This window comes from Anabrus simplex, chromosome 2 (assembly GCF_040414725.1).
Source record: "Anabrus simplex isolate iqAnaSimp1 chromosome 2, ASM4041472v1, whole genome shotgun sequence".
Classification (NCBI taxonomy): domain Eukaryota; kingdom Metazoa; phylum Arthropoda; class Insecta; order Orthoptera; family Tettigoniidae; genus Anabrus; species Anabrus simplex.
The window spans coordinates 1,192,527,619-1,192,546,351 of NC_090266.1; the positions used below are offsets into that span (position 1 = coordinate 1,192,527,619).

At 40.0% G+C, this 18,733-nt stretch overlaps 1 protein-coding gene across 1 annotated transcript in view; it reads left to right on the plus strand.

Moving 5' to 3' along the window:
- Nucleotides 1-18,733, plus strand: part of LOC136863829 (beta-alanine transporter-like) — a 767,558-nt gene that overhangs the window by 715,331 nt on the left and 33,494 nt on the right. Inside the window, exon 8 of the mRNA XM_068226105.1 lies at nt 10,274-10,392. Within this exon, the coding sequence (XP_068082206.1) occupies nt 10,274-10,392 (119 nt within the window). The remainder of the gene's footprint in view (nt 1-10,273; nt 10,393-18,733) is intronic.

The following is an 18,733-nucleotide window of genomic DNA, read 5'->3' on the forward strand; positions in this document are numbered from 1 at the left end:
TGTGAGGTTAACGACGTGTTGGTCAAGTTGTTTACTGGCTGAGAAACCTGTTCTGGATACCGAGGCTGCATGTTAGCCGGCGGGATATCCGTGCGTGGTAGATGTGGCTGAAAGTCCGCTGGGGACGGGACCGCTGATTGTGAGAGAGGAGGGAATTCTTCCCTGCTTTGCCAATTGAAAGACGGGGCCAGTACAGCAGTAGAATAATTTCTGTTATGGTACATTTTGATTGCTACATCTTGAGATACATTATTCTGAGCCATAAGGTATTTGATTTCGGACCATTCCTTGTACTCGGGACACTCCCTATCCGTGGCTAAGTGTGGACCGTGGCAATACATGCATGTTGGTGGTGCAGTGTCAGTACAAGTTCTTACGTCACGGGGTCCCGCACACCTACTGCAGCGTTGATGTCCTCTGCATTGAGATAATGAATGGTTATATCTTAAACATCGGTGACATTGCATCACTGGAAAGATGTAAGGTTGAACTTCGCACCGTGTTCCTAGGATATAAATATGTTGAGGTAGGTGTTGGGCACGAAATGTTATGAGGCAGACTGGAATTGGTCGCGTGTCTCCATTGGGAAGCTTCTTTGTAAATCGTTTCACTTGGGAAATGGGAATAGCACTCTGAATTTCCTTTAGAATTTCATCTTCACTAAATGTCGTGTCTACATTTCTGATAATCCCGAGCCTGTGCACAACACTGCTGGGAATATAGACATCAAGGTGTTTTTCCTTCAAAAAGTTTGATTCAACTAGCTTGTTTGCTGCTATTCCGGATACGGTCTCGATACGAAGTCTATTCTTACCAGAAGGTTTAATGTCCAGAACTTGTTGACGGGGAATTATATTTTCACTAAAGATCAATCGTCCTATTGACATCGGATGTAAGTTCCCTATATTATCCTTAGTCCCTTCAACAACAAGGAACGTTCCGTTATCAGTATTATTGTACCTATTATTTTGACTGAGACGGGATGACGACGGTGGACCCTTAGTAGAAGTTGATGGGGCAACTAATGGGGTATTAACAGAAAGTTGGTTTGATGCATTTGTGTCATTAGTTGTGTCGGAAGAGTCATTTTCATTATCAGTATCCATGTCTATTAACTGTTCCGTATGTAAGTTGGGATCGGCACGAAAACGCTTAGTTTTAGGGTCTAAATAGTCCTTGATATTATAACTATTATGACTATGTGCACCTGTACTTGATCCTCGTTCTGTTGATAAGTTGCCGGTGCTGACGTTGCTCTCTTCATGATGTCGAGTACGTAAAGTGTGATGTTGCTCCACTGGGAGGGCTGGTTGCTGTTGATCTTGAAGACCTGATTGCACATTAAGAGGATTTATTCGTAAAGGTGTTGTAGCTGGATCTGAATAACAAGTCTGTAGGGCAGAATTAATGATCTGCCCCGTATCGGGCGGATCATTCATAGTCCAGTTGAGAATGTTAGCTGCAGTTCAAGAGCGACAAATATCCTACACGAACACTGAAAGCTGTACGACGGAAATACCAGGCTATGGATGAGTCACACGTAGCGAGCACGAAAGCGACTGCACTCCACCAAGGTTGCGAACGTACTGAAGTTTAGTTTAGTTTTGACTTCTTTTCATGTCTGTACGTTTAGACTTTATTTTGATGGAGTCGAAAATTTTACATGTGTCTATTCTTATTGTCTGAAAGGAAAGTTTACGAAAATCCTTCGTAAGAACAGATCAGTAAAATGTGTGCGTGAGGTTGGTATGGGGATGCTTACTCTTAAATGCTTGAGAAAGCCTGTTCATTTTCAAGTCTGGACTCAAATACTCTTTTTCTGACCTAACTTGGGTATAAAGGCTTTGATACCTTGGAAAGCTATTGATATGTTCTTTTACCACACTTCTGTCCGACTCGTTGGCTGAATGGTCAGCGTACTGGCCTTCCGCTGAGAGGGTCCCGGGTTCGATTCCCGGCCGGGTCGGGGATTTTAACCTTCATTGGTTAATTCCAATGGCCCGGGGGCTGGGTGTTTGTGCTGTCTCCAACATCCCTGCAACTCGCACACCACACATAACACTATCCTTCACCACAATAACACGCAGTTACCTACATATGTCAGATGCCGCCCACCCTCATCGGAGGGTCTGCCTTTCAAGGGCTGCACTCGGCTAGAAATAGCCACACGAAATTAAACCACACTTCTGTCATGAAGAATATATTTAAATTTCCTGACCCCCAACACGCTTGTCTTTGTACGTTGAAAGGCCATCTTTCTTCTTCCTTACGAGTGTGGTAATATTTTGGGGACTAATGTCAAATAGTTGCATTAATGAATTTTTACATACTTTCTTCAGACGTCCCTGTCCATCCAGTAGAGTAAACCGTATGGCGCACTGCCTCTGTATTCTCATTACATGTACCATGTCGGCGTCTGTGCACAGGTAGCACTTCCTAATTCCCATCAAATATGACCCTTGCTCATTTTTTCCTAGCTTGTAGAACTTGCATTTTGAACTCCGTCACATCCCTACACTCGTTCTTACATTTACGGGACACCTGAAATGCAAAATATCGGTATATGATCTACAACAGCCTGTAACGATGGTAAAATAGTGAAATATAATCAATAACGAATTTCATACTAACTTCATTTGGTGATGGACATTTGGTAGGTATCACTTTTCCTGTGTTTCACAGTGCTGTAAGCATTTTCCTGTATTCTAGCTCCACTTTCCACTATTCTTCTACGTATCCGTACACTTACTGTTATTTCCGAAGGCTTTCTCTTCCATTTTAATTCCACACATTGAAAAGCATGTACTGTATTGACTAAGATTGTCTCTAAATAATGAATCCAGCTATAATGGTGGCCAGCACATACATCATACAGGTATACAAGAGGCCGTGCACACAGAGGCAGCACCATCTACTAGAGGGCTTATGACCTACAAGGAAAGCGCACTTTGACATACATCTCTTTGCTGTGCATTGGCGCTTTCACATAGTTCATGCACCTAGAAAAATCCCTTTTTTACACTTTCTAGTACTTACATCACTTTGCCCCACAACTCTTCAATTCTTTTGAGAAATTTTTAGGTTTAATTTCACAAATTTGTTTACTGCCTTAAGTTATATTTCGTTTATTTTTAAAATCATTAATCTTTGTGTATTTTGTATTCTTTGTCTTCGAGCAGCCTCAAGATGGATTAAGATATTAAAATGAGATATATACAGTAGTACAGTATTTACATGCTGTGTAACATTATGTTCGTTTCATAAAAAAAAATCTCCAGATTCTAATTTACTATGTATGTATGTTCAGTCTTCATCCCTAAGGCTGGTTGGATCCTCAACAGCTCCGCCATCAGGGTAGGCATTACTTAAGAGGCCTACTAGGGAAATGAAGAGCGAGGTAGTTTTCCGTTACTTTCCTCACCGAACCAGAAGTTGCAATTACATATCAGTCTGCCAAGCCCACAGAAATGCATGCACCAGCCGAACCTATGAGCAACATTTTCACACCATTCATAACAGGAACTGGCTGCATAAGGAATGACATTACACGCATCGCTCATACCTTGGTCAGCTTCATACTGTCAAAGCCAAGGGTAAGACAGAGACAGATCTATGAAAGTAACAAAATTGCCCTAGCCCATAGCAGAAGACATAGTGCACTGTAAACACTAGGTCCTCCCAGCAAAGGCATAATACATGAATATAAATAACAACACAGTAAGTAAAAAATGTCGGTTAATCTTGCAAACAAGGGAAAACCCTAAAACGGGAGTGGTTCCTAGCAATTCCAGTTTAAACATGTCTTACTATAATAATAATTAGGAGAACAAGAAGATGAAGAAGAAGAAGAAGAAGAATAAGAAGAAGGAAAGGATAAGAAGTACGAATTCGTTCTATAAACTCTTCCCTTGGAAATATTATGAACTGGGACGTATGAAACGTCCAACTTTTGACATCACTGTGACCTCTTTTAGGTGGAGATTTCATATACGACAGTTGTACGTGTGACGGAAGAGCTGAACGGTAGATCACAGATGTTTGGGTATAGTGCACTGGGGCGCTTCTAGTGGAGTTCGGATTGTGTGTAGATTGGGGAATATAGTTTAAGATTATGTCTTGCGCTACACATCTTGGTTTTGTCAATATGTTGCTATCTTGAATGCTCATATGGAGACCGGAAAGCCGACCTTTAAGTAGTTTCAGAACATAATCGCGTCAAAATGTATGAACAGAATGTTAGACTCAAATTGTGGGCAGCATTACAGTTGATACGAAATTGTACCATCAGTAAGAAAGCTTTAAAGTCATGTTCTGAACAGTGTAGGGAAAGCTTTGTCGTGTTCATGATGTCAAGAAGAATTGTTAACAATGGAAGTTGCTCGATGACTGTGAGTGAATCAAAGCGTTACGGTTCGAACATCGTATTGTTTCAGAACAACAGGTAGTGTAGAATGACTTAATGCACACTGCCTGTCCTCGTTCTACAAACGCAGTCGATGATTGCTACACACACTACTGCCTCGGAGAAACCCCAAACTGCATGCTACAGAACTCATTTCACCGATCATGGTGGCTACAGTACGCCACGGATCCAATTTTAATCTCATGAACAGGTTACATACTATCAACTGACATTCCCGACAGCCATGGTGAGGTCAAGCCCTTACACCTCGACATCATGCAGCCTGGTACATGTTAGTAAGAAATCATACTGAATGGACCTTACACCTCGACATCATGCAGCCTGGTACATATTAGTAAGAAATCATACTGAATGGACCTTACACTTCGACATCATGCAGCCTGGTACATGTTAGTAAGAAATCATACTGAATGGACCTTACACTTCGACATCATGCAGCCTGGTACATATTAGTAAGAAATCATACTGAATGGACCTTACACTTCGACATCATGCAGCCTGGTACATATTAGTAAGAAATCACACTGAATGGACCTTACACTTCGACATCATGCAGCCTGGTACATGTTAGTAAGAAATCATACTGAATGGACCTTACACTTCGACATCATGCAGCCTGGTACATGTTAGTAAGAAATCAGACTGAATGGACCTTACACTTCGACATCATGCAGCCTGGTACATGTTAGTAAGAAATCATACTGAATGGACCTTACACTTCGACATCATGCAGCCTGGTACATGTTAGTAAGAAATCATACTGAATGGACCTTACACTTCGACATCATGCAGCCTGGTACATGTTAGTAAGAAATCATACTGAATGGACCTTACACCTCGACATCATGCAGCCTGGTACATGTTAGTAAGAAATCATACTGAATGGACCTTACACTTCGACATCATGCAGCCTGATACATATTAGTAAGAAATCATACTGAATGGACTGTTCTGAATTGGCGTGGAGAGCTATTTACCGAAGGACGTTGCATACGCTTGGACTCAGACGATCATAAGTAACGTGTTCAGAGAGTACCGGGTAGAGAGAGTGAAATGCATTTATTTCTGCCTCCCCCATTTGGAGGTTGCCAAAAAGAAAGTTGCTCGATGACTGTGAGTGAATCAAAGCGTTACGGTTCGAACATCGTATTGTTTCAGAACAACAGGTAGTGTAGAATGACTTAATGCACACTGCCTGTCCTCGTTCTACAAACGCAGTCGATGATTGCTACACACACTACTGCCTCGGAGAAATCAGACTGAATGGACCTTACACTTCGACATCATGCAGCCTGGTACATGTTAGTAAGAAATCATACTGAATGGACCTTACACTTCGACATCATGCAGCCTGGTACATGTTAGTAAGAAATCATACTGAATGGACCTTACACTTCGACATCATGCAGCCTGGTACATGTTAGTAAGAAATCATACTGAATGGACCTTACACCTCATGAAAATTTGATTAATAACTACAAGGGTCGTTTATAATATGTTCATAAATAAGTATACTACATTAAAGCCTACTTAATACAGTAATTAAAACTATGTATCAGTCAATAATTTTGAAATCGATGAGGGATTCCTCATAGGACAAAGACGTAGGTGAGAGTATAGATGATTTTTGACTATTGTTAACGATACTTTCAGAGCTGCTAACTCAATGTCGTTAATAAACTGGTCAATGATCACGATATCAACAAACATGTACAACTACAAACTTACTTGTTTCCTTTTTCCTTCAGACCTTGTGAGGGATGTCCTAACCAACTATATATTCCGCAAAACGTACGCAGAATCACCAGTAATGATTGGATAAATTGGATGGATATACTTGTGGACGGGATGCCAAGACGAATTCTAGCATACATCTAAGCAATGGGACGTGCTCCTCAATGTTAATGCAGTCAAGATTGATCCAACTGTGAAACCTAGTGTGTTATATAGTGCAGAAATATTTTTGTTTGGCTTTTTTGAGTGAATGCCGTAACACTGGGCAATAACCTCATAGAACTATATTAAACAACAGATACATCTTACACGTGCCTTGCAGTTTATTAAGAAGTTTTATTTTTGCACTTTCATAGACTGTATTACACTAACAGAATATTGGAAGAATGAGAGTTTTGACCGAGTTTTTTCTTAGTAGACAGCTCGTTTGGAATTGCTCAATGCATATAACGTGAAAAAGGCTCACCTACAGACAGATATTGATGGGAATTTCAAACATAGGCTATGCTTCGTGTCGATGGCCATCCTTACTCCTCGTGGCCCTCGGAATTCCCCACGCTCATTGCTGAAATAATATTCCTGACTTAGTACAAGTCCAGCGGCATTTTGAACATTTCACGGTAGCCAGTTATAGATTTACAAGAGTAGAGACACTTTAGTGTCATGATATGTAAAAGTGTATTTCTGTATCAAATCCCTTTGATTCCTTGAACAACGGAAATTACGTACGTGTAACTATGGCTTGTGCAAAGACCGTCAAGGACATTCTGAGCCAGCTCACGACTTTTTTAAGATAAAACAGCACTTTACCGACTATATATTTCAGCCTTTGTTGAGTCTTGTAATTCGTATGCTACAATCGGAGTGAAACAAGAACTGAAACAAAGAATATTTAACTTTGAGCCTACGTACCTTCGTAGTCATCGTATGAAGTATCCTGAAGTATCAAATTCAAGAGTAAAAAATCAATGTAACTCTGCAGTTCATCGAGAAAGAGATAAGGAACGTAACACATTAATATTATGAACATGTTTAAAATACATAGAGTATATCATTAACATAGGTTCCTTAAGTTAAAGCACATGTGTCCTCACAGAAGACCAGTTAGATGAAGTAGGAACGTGATGATAAAAATTAATCTCGCATACCTCTACACGAAAGATTCAAAAACAAGTTAATAATTCTCAGAGCATTTGAACAGTATTTAGTAGCATACGAAATTCATAATGAAAAAGTATGCACATGTTTTCCTCTTCGCAAAGACTTGGTTGTACTGCATTTTTATATACGCATCAATTCGTAAAGAGCCTACACTGAGACTCCGAGGAAAGGGCTGTGTGAATGGTAATTCTATGGACATCGAACAAACGTGTTCGATGAGAGAATTATGTTACTATTTATGGTCGACTTGGTCCATAGACCTAACACCCTATCCTTTTCACCTGTTGAGAAGTTTGAAGGATGAAGTGTACTAATCAAACCTCGTGTGTGTATATAAAGAATGCCAACATTGTCAACAAACTGAATATGGGTGAGGATTGAAATAAACTTTAATAAAGTAAATTGTTGGTAGATATTGTTTCAATAATTGCTGATATGCTTTATGTCCTTGATTCTACTCCTAACTCTGTGTGCCTTCTTAGGTCTCCGTAGTGTGTGTGCCGGGTGGGGCTACCACGTCGCTTGTCTTGCTGTTATCATAGTTGGCACTATAAAATCTGAGTTGGTCTGGGAGACAAAAATACCTTCGACTCATAAATGATTCAGATTGATATTCTCACATGTTTACCATTGTCTTCAAATATAAAGAATATACAAATCAATATGAATGAAATTAGTAATTTAACCGAGAGTTTTGAAGAACTGCTGTGGGGAAATTGAACTGCACATACTGAAATCTAGGCAATGGCTCCTCTCAAAAGTTTTTCAGAACTACCATCTCCCCCTCCTCCTCCTCCTCCTTCTACTACTATTACTACTACTACTACTCGTTTGTTTGTTTTATCCCATGTATAATTTTCCGTTGAATTCTTTGATAAGTAGTGAATATGATCTAATAATCTAGCCACCAAGCAAGTGACCTCTACCTTCCACTTGTATTGAATTCTTTCGGAGCTAGATTCTTCTATATTAACGATAGGTATAACTACGAAATACCTCTGAGAATAAATCCATCACATTCACTCTTAGAACTATCATTGAAGATTGTGATTTCATTAGTCTTCGATGATCATACTATCCTAAAACATGGAGTCTACAGTTTTATGCGAAATACAAAGCAATAGTACGTGAATCAGCAATTCAAAAGTCTCACGTGCGTTGAATCGACTTCTAATCTTAGTTATAATCCTATGAGAAACAGATAATGACGTCCACGAATTCTCGTAAGCAAATGAACCATCGTTAGTGAACTGTAACCGACACTACTGGCTGAACAGTAATCATCTGAGTGCAATAACTAGTCTTACTATGATACCTATGATGCATTATACGCCACCAGCCTTCTTGTAGAGCCTTTCGGTATTTCCTGGAAGGGATTAGTGAGTCAGACCGGTGAGCTCTCAGCCGGCCTCTAGGGCACAGCTGGCCTTTTCTTGCATTGTGCTTTCGTCTGGTTTCCTCGTGGGCCTTTTGGAACGGGGAATGAGAACCTTTCCTCACTGGCCGCACCGGGAAGATTCTAATACTCCATCATCAAGATATAAAAAAGAGGCTTGCCGTGAAAAAGCAGTTCAGTAGCTGGATCATGACGGTGTAGTGCTGGTTGTCGTCAGCGTCCCACCGGAGTCAGAGTGTAATCGTGTGCTGAAGGCAGTACTGTGTGGAGTACTGCATGTGTACCGACGTTGAGTGAGTAGTTGGACCAGTAGTGCTGGTTGCCGTCAATGTCACGCAGGAGATAGAGTATCATCGTGTACTGAGTGGAGTATTATGTGTGTACTGCCTTTGAGTACTCTGTGTGTACTGCCTTGGAGTACATCAGTGTGTACTACCGTGGACTGTGTGGAACAGTTGGTGTGAGTGGAATGGTGCAGTTACGTTGTTGTGAGAAATACTGTACTGCTGGTTAGCACTGTTGAGCTCTTGCTGTTTAGTTGTCAGTGTTAAGTAGTTCACTAAGTGGAACGGCCACGCGAATTGTCGGTGTTGACTGTGTGAGTGGTGGACTATCTCTGTAGTCGATCCAATGAACAGCCATCGTGTGTTATGGTTGTCATCAGCCCTGTGTTCAAACATTTCTGCGTTCAGCTGTTGAGTGAGGCGACTTGGTGTGCGGAGCGGAAGTGAAAGGTGGAGCCTGCCAATAAGGATTATAGCCTCTACAGGTAAGGAGTGCCCATCTGAAGTCCAGCTGTGGGAGACTGATAAAGAGATAGCAATTAGTGGAGCGTGGTCATCCACTTCCGGATTTACCTGGCCACAAATATACTGATTCTTCACCATCGTCCTATGTGAATTAGGTTGAAATTGTGCCTAATTTCTATTGTTAATTCAAAATTAAAATACGCTACTGTCGGAGAAAGGTCATGCAGAAAATGATATGTTTCATGGTACAATTATTTCAACCAATGAAACAGTGTAAATTATTTGGGTGCTAGACTAATTTATGAGAATTTTAGTCGCACGTTCAAGAAATTGAAGGAAAATCATTTCGAAGTAATACATGAGTATTTCCTTTTTTCCAGGGGAAATATGCGCTAAATTGTTTCTTAATTAAGGCATTGTTCATCATTATCGTTACTTATCTGGTATAAAAGCTTTGATTCGAAATCTTAAACTCATTTAAGTATATAAGACAAGATTCTGTACACTTCAGTAAAACTCTCCGTATCCCCGTATGAGATTAGTTAAACGTTTCGTTATATGTAAAGTTTTTGGTTTTCTGTGAACAAAAGTATTATAATAGAGATCGTCAAGAAGAGAAGTGTCCCGGAGGTTCATTACTGAGAAGTCAAAACTCTGACCTAGCCAGCGGCATATTGTACACTATAGTATACAACGCAGATGCAATGAAAACACGTGTTTGTACATGATATAAGAACATGTTTATGACTTGGTAACTAAAATAAGGATAACTAACTTGAAAGGAGAAAAGACGCTTGTGTTTTGTTGCAGCGCAAGTACCAGGTGGAGCGTTACGTTCAACAGAAAGAGAAGCGTCGCCACTACGGCGTCATGGATCTATTCCGGACCCCCAACCTTCGCCGCAAGACCCTTATCATTACGTTCATATGGTAAGTAAATTCAAGCATTAATTATCATTTCGTCTAAGAACTGCAATTCCCACACTTGCCATTATATCAAAGTAGAACGCTAAGACAGTGATTGGACGTTAAAAACAGTCACATGATTCACTGTTGCACATTCAAATAATTCCTAAATCAAATATAAAGGAAGATCATCAGCTTAGGTTACGTCAAAATACTTTTTGAAAGGTACTAAGGTTACATAGGAGGAGTACTAAAATCATAATTTGTCTCACTTATTCATAACATTGCCAATTCACAATTCATTGTCAAGCTTACGCAAAGTAAACAATATTATACACATAGTGATTCGATTGAAACTGAGGATGTTCATGCATAACGAAACATGGCATTATGTATTAGTGTATGTTATTTTACAGATATGTTATTGTATCATGTGTGTTACAATTCATGTCTTCGACAGACTGGAAAGATTTAAGGCTACATTAACTGAATCGACATTAATTTAACAAATATCTAAACCTGGTAAGTGAACATTTATTATTGGCAAAATATCTCAGGTTCATCGAAAGAAGTTCCTTTAGGTTATTCAGCCATTGTAGGGTCACTGAACCAACTTTGGCTTATGTTGGTTTTCCTGGAGGTTTAAGGCCTCTGATGCCGTATACACTACCATACAAGAAATTGAAGCACCCAGAAGAAATTGTCGGATGTCAATGTAACTTCGTACACGTACGTACCATCGGCGTGTATGTAAATGATCAGAGTTGCAATTCTCTGTGACAAGTAGAACAGCCACCAGAGTGTATTAGTGATGTTCGTATTCAGCATTGTTACCACGCCTAGTAGGGTATATAAGGGGGCGTAAAGAGCGTCAACTGCACAAAGGTACGTCACGGACTTCCTGCGTCCTCATGTGTTACATCTCATACGACAGTACCGTGGTGGAATTTTTCAACAGGACAATGCTCGTCCACACACGGCACGTGTCTCTATGAACTGTCTGTGTGATGTTGAGGTACTCCCGTAGCTAGCAAGATCCCCAGATCTGTCCACCATGCTAGCTCGGTCGTCAACTCCGTCCCAGGACCAGGATATCAAGGACCATTTGAAATAGTTGTGGACCAACTATCCTCAGGTGAGGGTACAATTGTTTTATGATACCCTTCCCATCCGAATCAGTGCATACATCCAGGCCGGACGGGGTGCAACGTCATACTGATAAGTGGGATCTTACTGCCAAGTTATTTGTAAATTTGACTCGATTTTGTAATCATTGAAATAATATCACATGCCCTCTCAACACGTGAAGTTTAATTTGGTTTCCTCCTCCCCCATGTTGGTGCTTCAATTGTTTTTGTCAGGCAGTGTATTTGCTTCAGGTGATCATTATACCCTGGATTCGCAGAGAAGAAAACCTCGACCATCCTCATGAAGAGTCATCAGTCATCAGACAAGCCAGAGCGCTAATTACGTGCTCGCTTGTTCCATCAAATTCTCATTAAATAACTCTCGGATGAATGACGTGATTTCTCATATTGAAACTGTGTGTGTTTCTACGTCTCTACGCAGTGCTCAAGAGACAACATTGTCCACACACACGCAATCCTATCAGCTTGATTCAATGAATAAGAAATGAATTCGTTCCTATGTTAATTTCTTCGTGCCTCTGAACTGTTTAAATATTTATCTAACAACAATTTTGAAAATCGCAATTCAGCGTCCTTTTCTATGTGTATCTTCATGAATTGGTGTTGATGAGCAATCACAAGAAGTTACAGCACTTGATTTAAATAAGTCACAACTGTTAAATTCGTATATACATCCTCCGGTAGACGGATAACTGTCATATGCATATATTAGGAGCAAATGTTCTTTATTTTCGAGAATTTGCGTAGAATGCCTAGCAAGAATTAATGTTTGTCTCCAGACCTAACACCCTGCCATTCTACCTATTAAGGAGTTCGAATGATGAAATGTAGAAATCAAAACTCCACCCACTGGAAGAATTACAGAACATTACTGAACAGGAAATACTCTGTTATATTCTAACAGTGTCTCAACGAATGATGAATAAATATCAGTTGCCACTGCTTATGATTAAACATTTTATTTTAATTTGAAATATTTCATTTAACTCCGCATTAATACGACAGTTTTAAAGTTGGATATTTCAACATTAGTTTTCAAAACCTATATGATAAAAGTAAGCTCCAATGCGTACGAACGCAATACATATAAATCAGAAATACCCATATTTTAATATTTATAGGTCGTGCTGTTACTTGGCTTAAACCTGAAGTTGTTCTATCATAGCTACATTCAATGTTATTTATATTTAGTTCATTGGACAAACATCAATACATATTATAGACATGATACTGTATAGTCTTTTGGGCTTATGCTGTGTCAAGAAAATAAGGTGAAATTCTTTACGTTTCGCAGAGAACAGTGCTCTGCGTCTTCAGGAGAAATCTCGACTGTCCACGAGAAAGGCTTCTTCTTGTCTTAAACAATTTAAAAAGCCTATAAGTATATGAGAGCCTCCGTGGATAAGGCGGCAGCGCGCCGGCCTCTCACCGCTGGGTTCCGTGGTTCAAATCCCGGTCACTCCATGTGAGATTTGCGCTGGACAAAGCGGAGGTAGGATAGGTTTTTCTCCGGATACTCCGGTTTTCCCTGTCATATTTCATTCCAGCAAAACTCTCCAATATCATTTCATCCGTCATTCATTAATCATTGCCCCAGAGGAGTGCGACAGGCTTCGGCAGCCGGCACAATTCTCATCCTCGCCGCTAGATGGGGGCTTCATTCATTCCATTCCTGACCCGGTCGAATGACTGGAAACAGGCTGTGGATTTTCATATAAGTATATAAGTATGTAAGTATATAAGTATGTGCCGTAAAGCACCAATGGCAACATCAATAAACATTGATAGAGGAGTCTACTTCCGATTTCTTACTCTGTATTTTGACCAGTTTATTCTCTATGGGCATGTTAAAATTCGTATACTATCTGGAATGCATCTAAATTACATAACTAATGCCAAACGAAAATGACATTTATGAATGTGCCTGTCAACAATTACATTTTATCATTCTTCATCAGTCATCAGTCAGAAGAAAGTCAGACACAAGTTTAAACTAGGATGACTTGTTGAAGTCATCAGTCCATATAGTGGCCTCAAGCATCTCTCTATCACAATGCCTAAGGAAATCTTTACATTTCCCCAACAAACAGAACTTATAATCGAAGCAACTAAATCAGGAAATTGTGAACATCCTCCGCAGATTTTGCCTCTGAGATAAGTCCTATCAAACTGACACCCAGCGTCTCAAGGTGGGTATTTGTTGAAATTGTCCGGAGAAAGTTAAGGTATATGTCTTGAATATTCTGTACAGTCAAAGTGAGAGAAGAGTTTCTAAAACTGAAGTTGTTTAATAAGAAGAAAAGTAAATCTACAAGCTTTTAAACACCTATACTTTCTTGGAAATTTCAGAATCCTGATGAGCCTTCATTTTATCACTCCTGAATTAAGTGGAATTTCGTGAAATTCATGAAAGTAGACCTAAATTAAAGAAAACAACTCGAGTAAACATACATTTTTCATGAACTGAAACCGATGTATTTTAAGTGTATAATATTATCTAAAGCTAGAGTAGTGTATTCCCGTACTTGATTAGGTTTATGAGTTATGTGCAACTTGCGTTCGCATTTTAAGTACATATGCAGAATAATTTTTCATTGCTGCTCCCTATGGGTCAAATAAAATAAAACAAATTTTCAGTTGGGAGCTCGTGACAATGTTCAGCATTAATTTCAGTGAGTGATCAATTTGAACAATATAAGAACAGTCGTTAAACAAAATAGATCACAGAAGTAATACAAAAATGATTGTTTAAATAACTGTAAAGAAACTCAAACGAAAGTCCCAAGGTGTGTGGAAGATAAAGTAAATGATAAGAGGTGGGATGAGAAAGAAATATTAGACGATGTACACTACAACCATGTATTATAAGCGGCAAAATGATTACATTTATTGGCAAGCAAATCATATTCATACCCAAGGAAATGAAGTCTATGGTATTTATAAAAGAATAACTAGTCTCATATTTATTTAGATATATGTACAGTAAGTTTACAGATAATGTGTACATTACTTGAGGACAGCTCCAACGCGGGTGCCCCGTACAGAGTAATAGGTAGCTGTCTGCTTTAGAACTTTAAACTTAGAAGGTATTCTACTGCCACGGGAAGAAAAATATGCCAGGTCTTCGGCAGTGACGTAGTGAATGAGCGTGCAAATCACTAAGAGAATGGCTACTACAAATAATTGACAACGAAGCTTTCAAGGAGGGTTCTGAGGACGATAACGGCCTAACATGTTAAGTACCCGGAGATGAATTCAGTGTCAGTGTATAAATGATGCAACACCACCTCACTCAACTTGAGAAACGGTATGAGGCAGTACGAAGGGTCCCGAATGAGTTGAGTGCGCCCCAGAAGGCGATATGTCTATATTTCATTTCTGTGTTGACAGGAAAGAATTCCGTTCAAGACAGACTTCTCCCCGGCACCACATGAATCTATTGCGAAACATCTAAAACAACTACTATAACATCGAAGTAAGGTTAGGTGGACTACTCGTGCTATTGTGCATCATGAGTTCCCGTCAACTGATCAGACAATCAATGCAACTGTGACCTACGGAAACTGATACTTGTTGAGAAACCCGAAAACTGTCGTATCATCCCTTGTGATTCACAAAGCTGTCGTTTTGTTACTGAATGCTATTTGCTTTACGTCGCACCGACACAGATAGGTCTTATGGCGACGATGTGATATGGAAGGCCTAGGAATGGGAAGGAAGCGGCCGTGGCCTTAATTAAGGTACAGCCCCAGCATTTGCCTGGTGTGAAAATGGGAAACCACGGAAAACCATTTTCAGGGCTGCCGACAGTGGGGTTCGAACCCACTATCTCCCGAATACCGAATACTGGATACTGGCCGCACTTAAGCGACTGCAGCTATCGAGCACGGTGTTACAGAATGAAGCGAAACCACACGTAGCTAGGTTACCCATGCCACTATCATCGGCCTTGACTGGGAACGACTTATGTATCCGATCTATTGTCTTGACGCTGTCCCTTCCGATTACCATGTGTTTCTTTCGACAGCCAACCATCTTCAAGAATGGTAGTTTCGAACACTGGACGAAGTGACAGAGGCACTGAGCAACTCCTTGGGCTCACGTACAGCAGATTTCTAAAACAGTGCGATCCTTGATCTTCCAGATTGTTGGAGGCATTATTGATGCTGGTGTCCTAAAGTTTTGAACTGTTAGTAGAGTTTTAATTGCCCATTGAAACGTTGAAGAACTCCTTTCAAGAATTTGAAAGTCAGTCTTTTTACTATTGCAGCATCACCGTTATAAAAAGTCAATTATATTTAGGTTTATTCCATTATAACATGTTTCAATATGGGTATATAATGCAAACTCAAAGGAAAAGAAGAAATTTTGAGAATGTAGAATAGTTCTCCTATTATATTACGTCACTGGTAGCATCGATGAAAAATATATAAGCAACGTCAAGTTTGTGTCTGTTAATTAAATATTAACAACTATTACAAATTCCATCAATTTTTCAGTGGTAGAAGTGTGGTTATTAATGTAAATAAACTTTAAATGTGTGATTGTATGTACTATAGAACATTTAGTAATCTTGTAGGATCACGTATCTCCATCTAAATTTGACTAGACAATGACTTTCATCGTTCGAATAGCCGGAAAATCATATCTATGACTTAGTCTGGAACAAGACAAGTCTGTTTCCAATCCAAAATATTACAAGGATGTCAACTTATCCCGCGCTATAGCATCACGTTGAAATTCTGCTGTTACCAAGCGAGTTAGCGGTGCGCTTAAGGTCGCACAGCTCAGAGCTTGCATTCGGAAGATAGTGGGTTCGAATCCTACCGTACCGAGCTCGATAGCTGCAGTCGCTTAAGTGCGGCCAGTATCCAGTATTCGGGAGATAGTAGGTTCGAACCCCACTGTCGGCAGCCCTGAAAATGGTTTTCCGTGGTTTCCCATTTTCACACCAGGCAAATGCTGGGGCTGTACCTTAATTAAGGCCACGGCCGCTTCCTTCCCACTCCCTGCCCTTCCCTGTCCCATCGTCGCCATAAGACCTATCTGTGTCGGCGCGACGTAAAGCAACTAGCAAAAAAAAAAAGAATCCTACCGTCGGCAGCCATGAGTATGGTATTTCGTGGTAAATTTTCACACCAGGAAAATGCTGGGTCTGTACCTTAATTAAGGCCATGGCCGCTACATTCCCCTTCCCATCACTCCGTCGCTAAAAACATTCGATGTGTTAGTGCGACGGTAACCATGTAGCAAAAAAATATTAAATCTGCTATTAAAATGTATCGCAGTGAGGAAACGTCAAACTGAGAATAATTCGCCATGAGGTATGAATATTGGATGTCAACTTCAAATGAACACGCTGTTCCCCCTGTACGTACATCTTGAACTTCCACGAAATATACACTACGTGTAATTGGAGATAGCTGTTCAAGAAATTGGAGAATATATGCGTAAAGTATGGAAGAGAGACAATGGAAACTTGGAGTTCACGACGTGTGCGCTTCGCGATTTCTTTTCCTTGAGAGATAATTCTATTCAAAGTTCCAATAAGCGGTGGGAGAGACATCCCTTTAGGAAGCAACTCACGTTCTTCTATCAAAGCATCATGAAAACAAAATCCTTTCTGAACTAGTTTTCCAGAATGCTAAAACATAGTTGGCTTCATCATTGATATTATTCTAAAAGAATACCAAAATTCAGATTTTTCTTTGTAGTTCTGCTTGGCCTTGTATTATCTGTTCCACGTTTTTACTATTTAAAGGATGTATGGGAATTCAATGTTTACGAGCTTTGCTGAATCAACATGAAGCTTCGAACATATTATGTTGACATATAATAACATACATATTAATTTGTGGTTATTTCTGCTACTAAATGAGTATTTATTTTAAGTAGGGGCTGTACCTTAATTAAGGCCACGGCCGCTTCGTTCCCACTCCTAGCCCCTTCCTCCCTCATCGTCGCCATAAGACCTATCCGTGTCGGTGCGACGTAAAGCAAATAACAATACTTTAAGTAACTATCCTGGAGTAGAAGCCCAATATTTAATGTACTCTAGATTAATAACAACCTCAATAACAGCAACAGACTTTTTCGAAGTTACAACCTATGGAATTAAATAGTCCTGATTCTGCTATAAGATTATGCCTGCTATCAAGCACAACACTTGGAGAATAGGTGGCACAGTGATAGGAGTTGAGATAAAGACACATCCTACATTCGCACAAATACACACATAAGAAGAGTGGGCAGGCAAAGAATGACTACACTTTGTAGAGCCTCTGCAAATTCCATCAAGAGCTGCTCACTTCATGTGAAGAGTACAACATAAACCACGAATACTCTGTGAAAAATACAAGGGTATATTTTATTGAGGATATCGTGTCGCTAAGGGGCTACTTTATGATGTGAATCGTATAACGAAGGGGTCCTGAAAACTTCTTTGTTTTGTTTTGTTTATTACCGAAGTCATTGAACATGACTGGTTGTCTATAATCTTGTTACTTGCAGGAAAAAGGAAGTCAGCGAAAGGTGGCGATCTCCTCTGTCGTAAAGAGAAACACTATTTTCTTTCCGTCTGTTGGCTATATGAGCTACACCACGTTCGTGGGCTTGAGGTCTTTCTTTCTACCTTCTAAAGCAAAGCAATGTCATCTCCGTACAGACCATGAAGGCCCTGGGAGTGGTGGAAGGTAAAGGTTTCCACTATTTGTAACCTGGGCACTTGATGGGGTAGAATGGTTAGCTCTACGCCCGGCCGCCTTTGCCCCCAGGAATTAACCTGGTACTCAGGGCCATATGCACCTTCGGAAGTGTAAATCTCATTTCTTAAATTTTACGACTTCCTGGCGGGGATTCGAACCCACGTCCTTCCGGGCGAACCGAGTACGCCTTTACTGCCTCGGCCAGGCATCCCCTATTTCTACCTTCTACATTCATCAAAATTGTTCAGGGTTGGCGTTGGCATATTTCTGTAATTGTAACAGGACTAGAGAGCTAATTTCGGTGTAATTCTATGTATAGCCACTGAACTTTCGGCATTTATCCTAGGTGTAATTTTTGTTCAGATTTTTGCACACATTTACCATGAAAATGCTGTGATATTACAATAAGAAGTTCGCTGAAAAACCTTTAATATTTAATGCCTTTACTTTCATTTACGAAAAATTGTCACAGTAGCTTAGCATACCGTATTCTACCGTATAAAGTTAATTTCG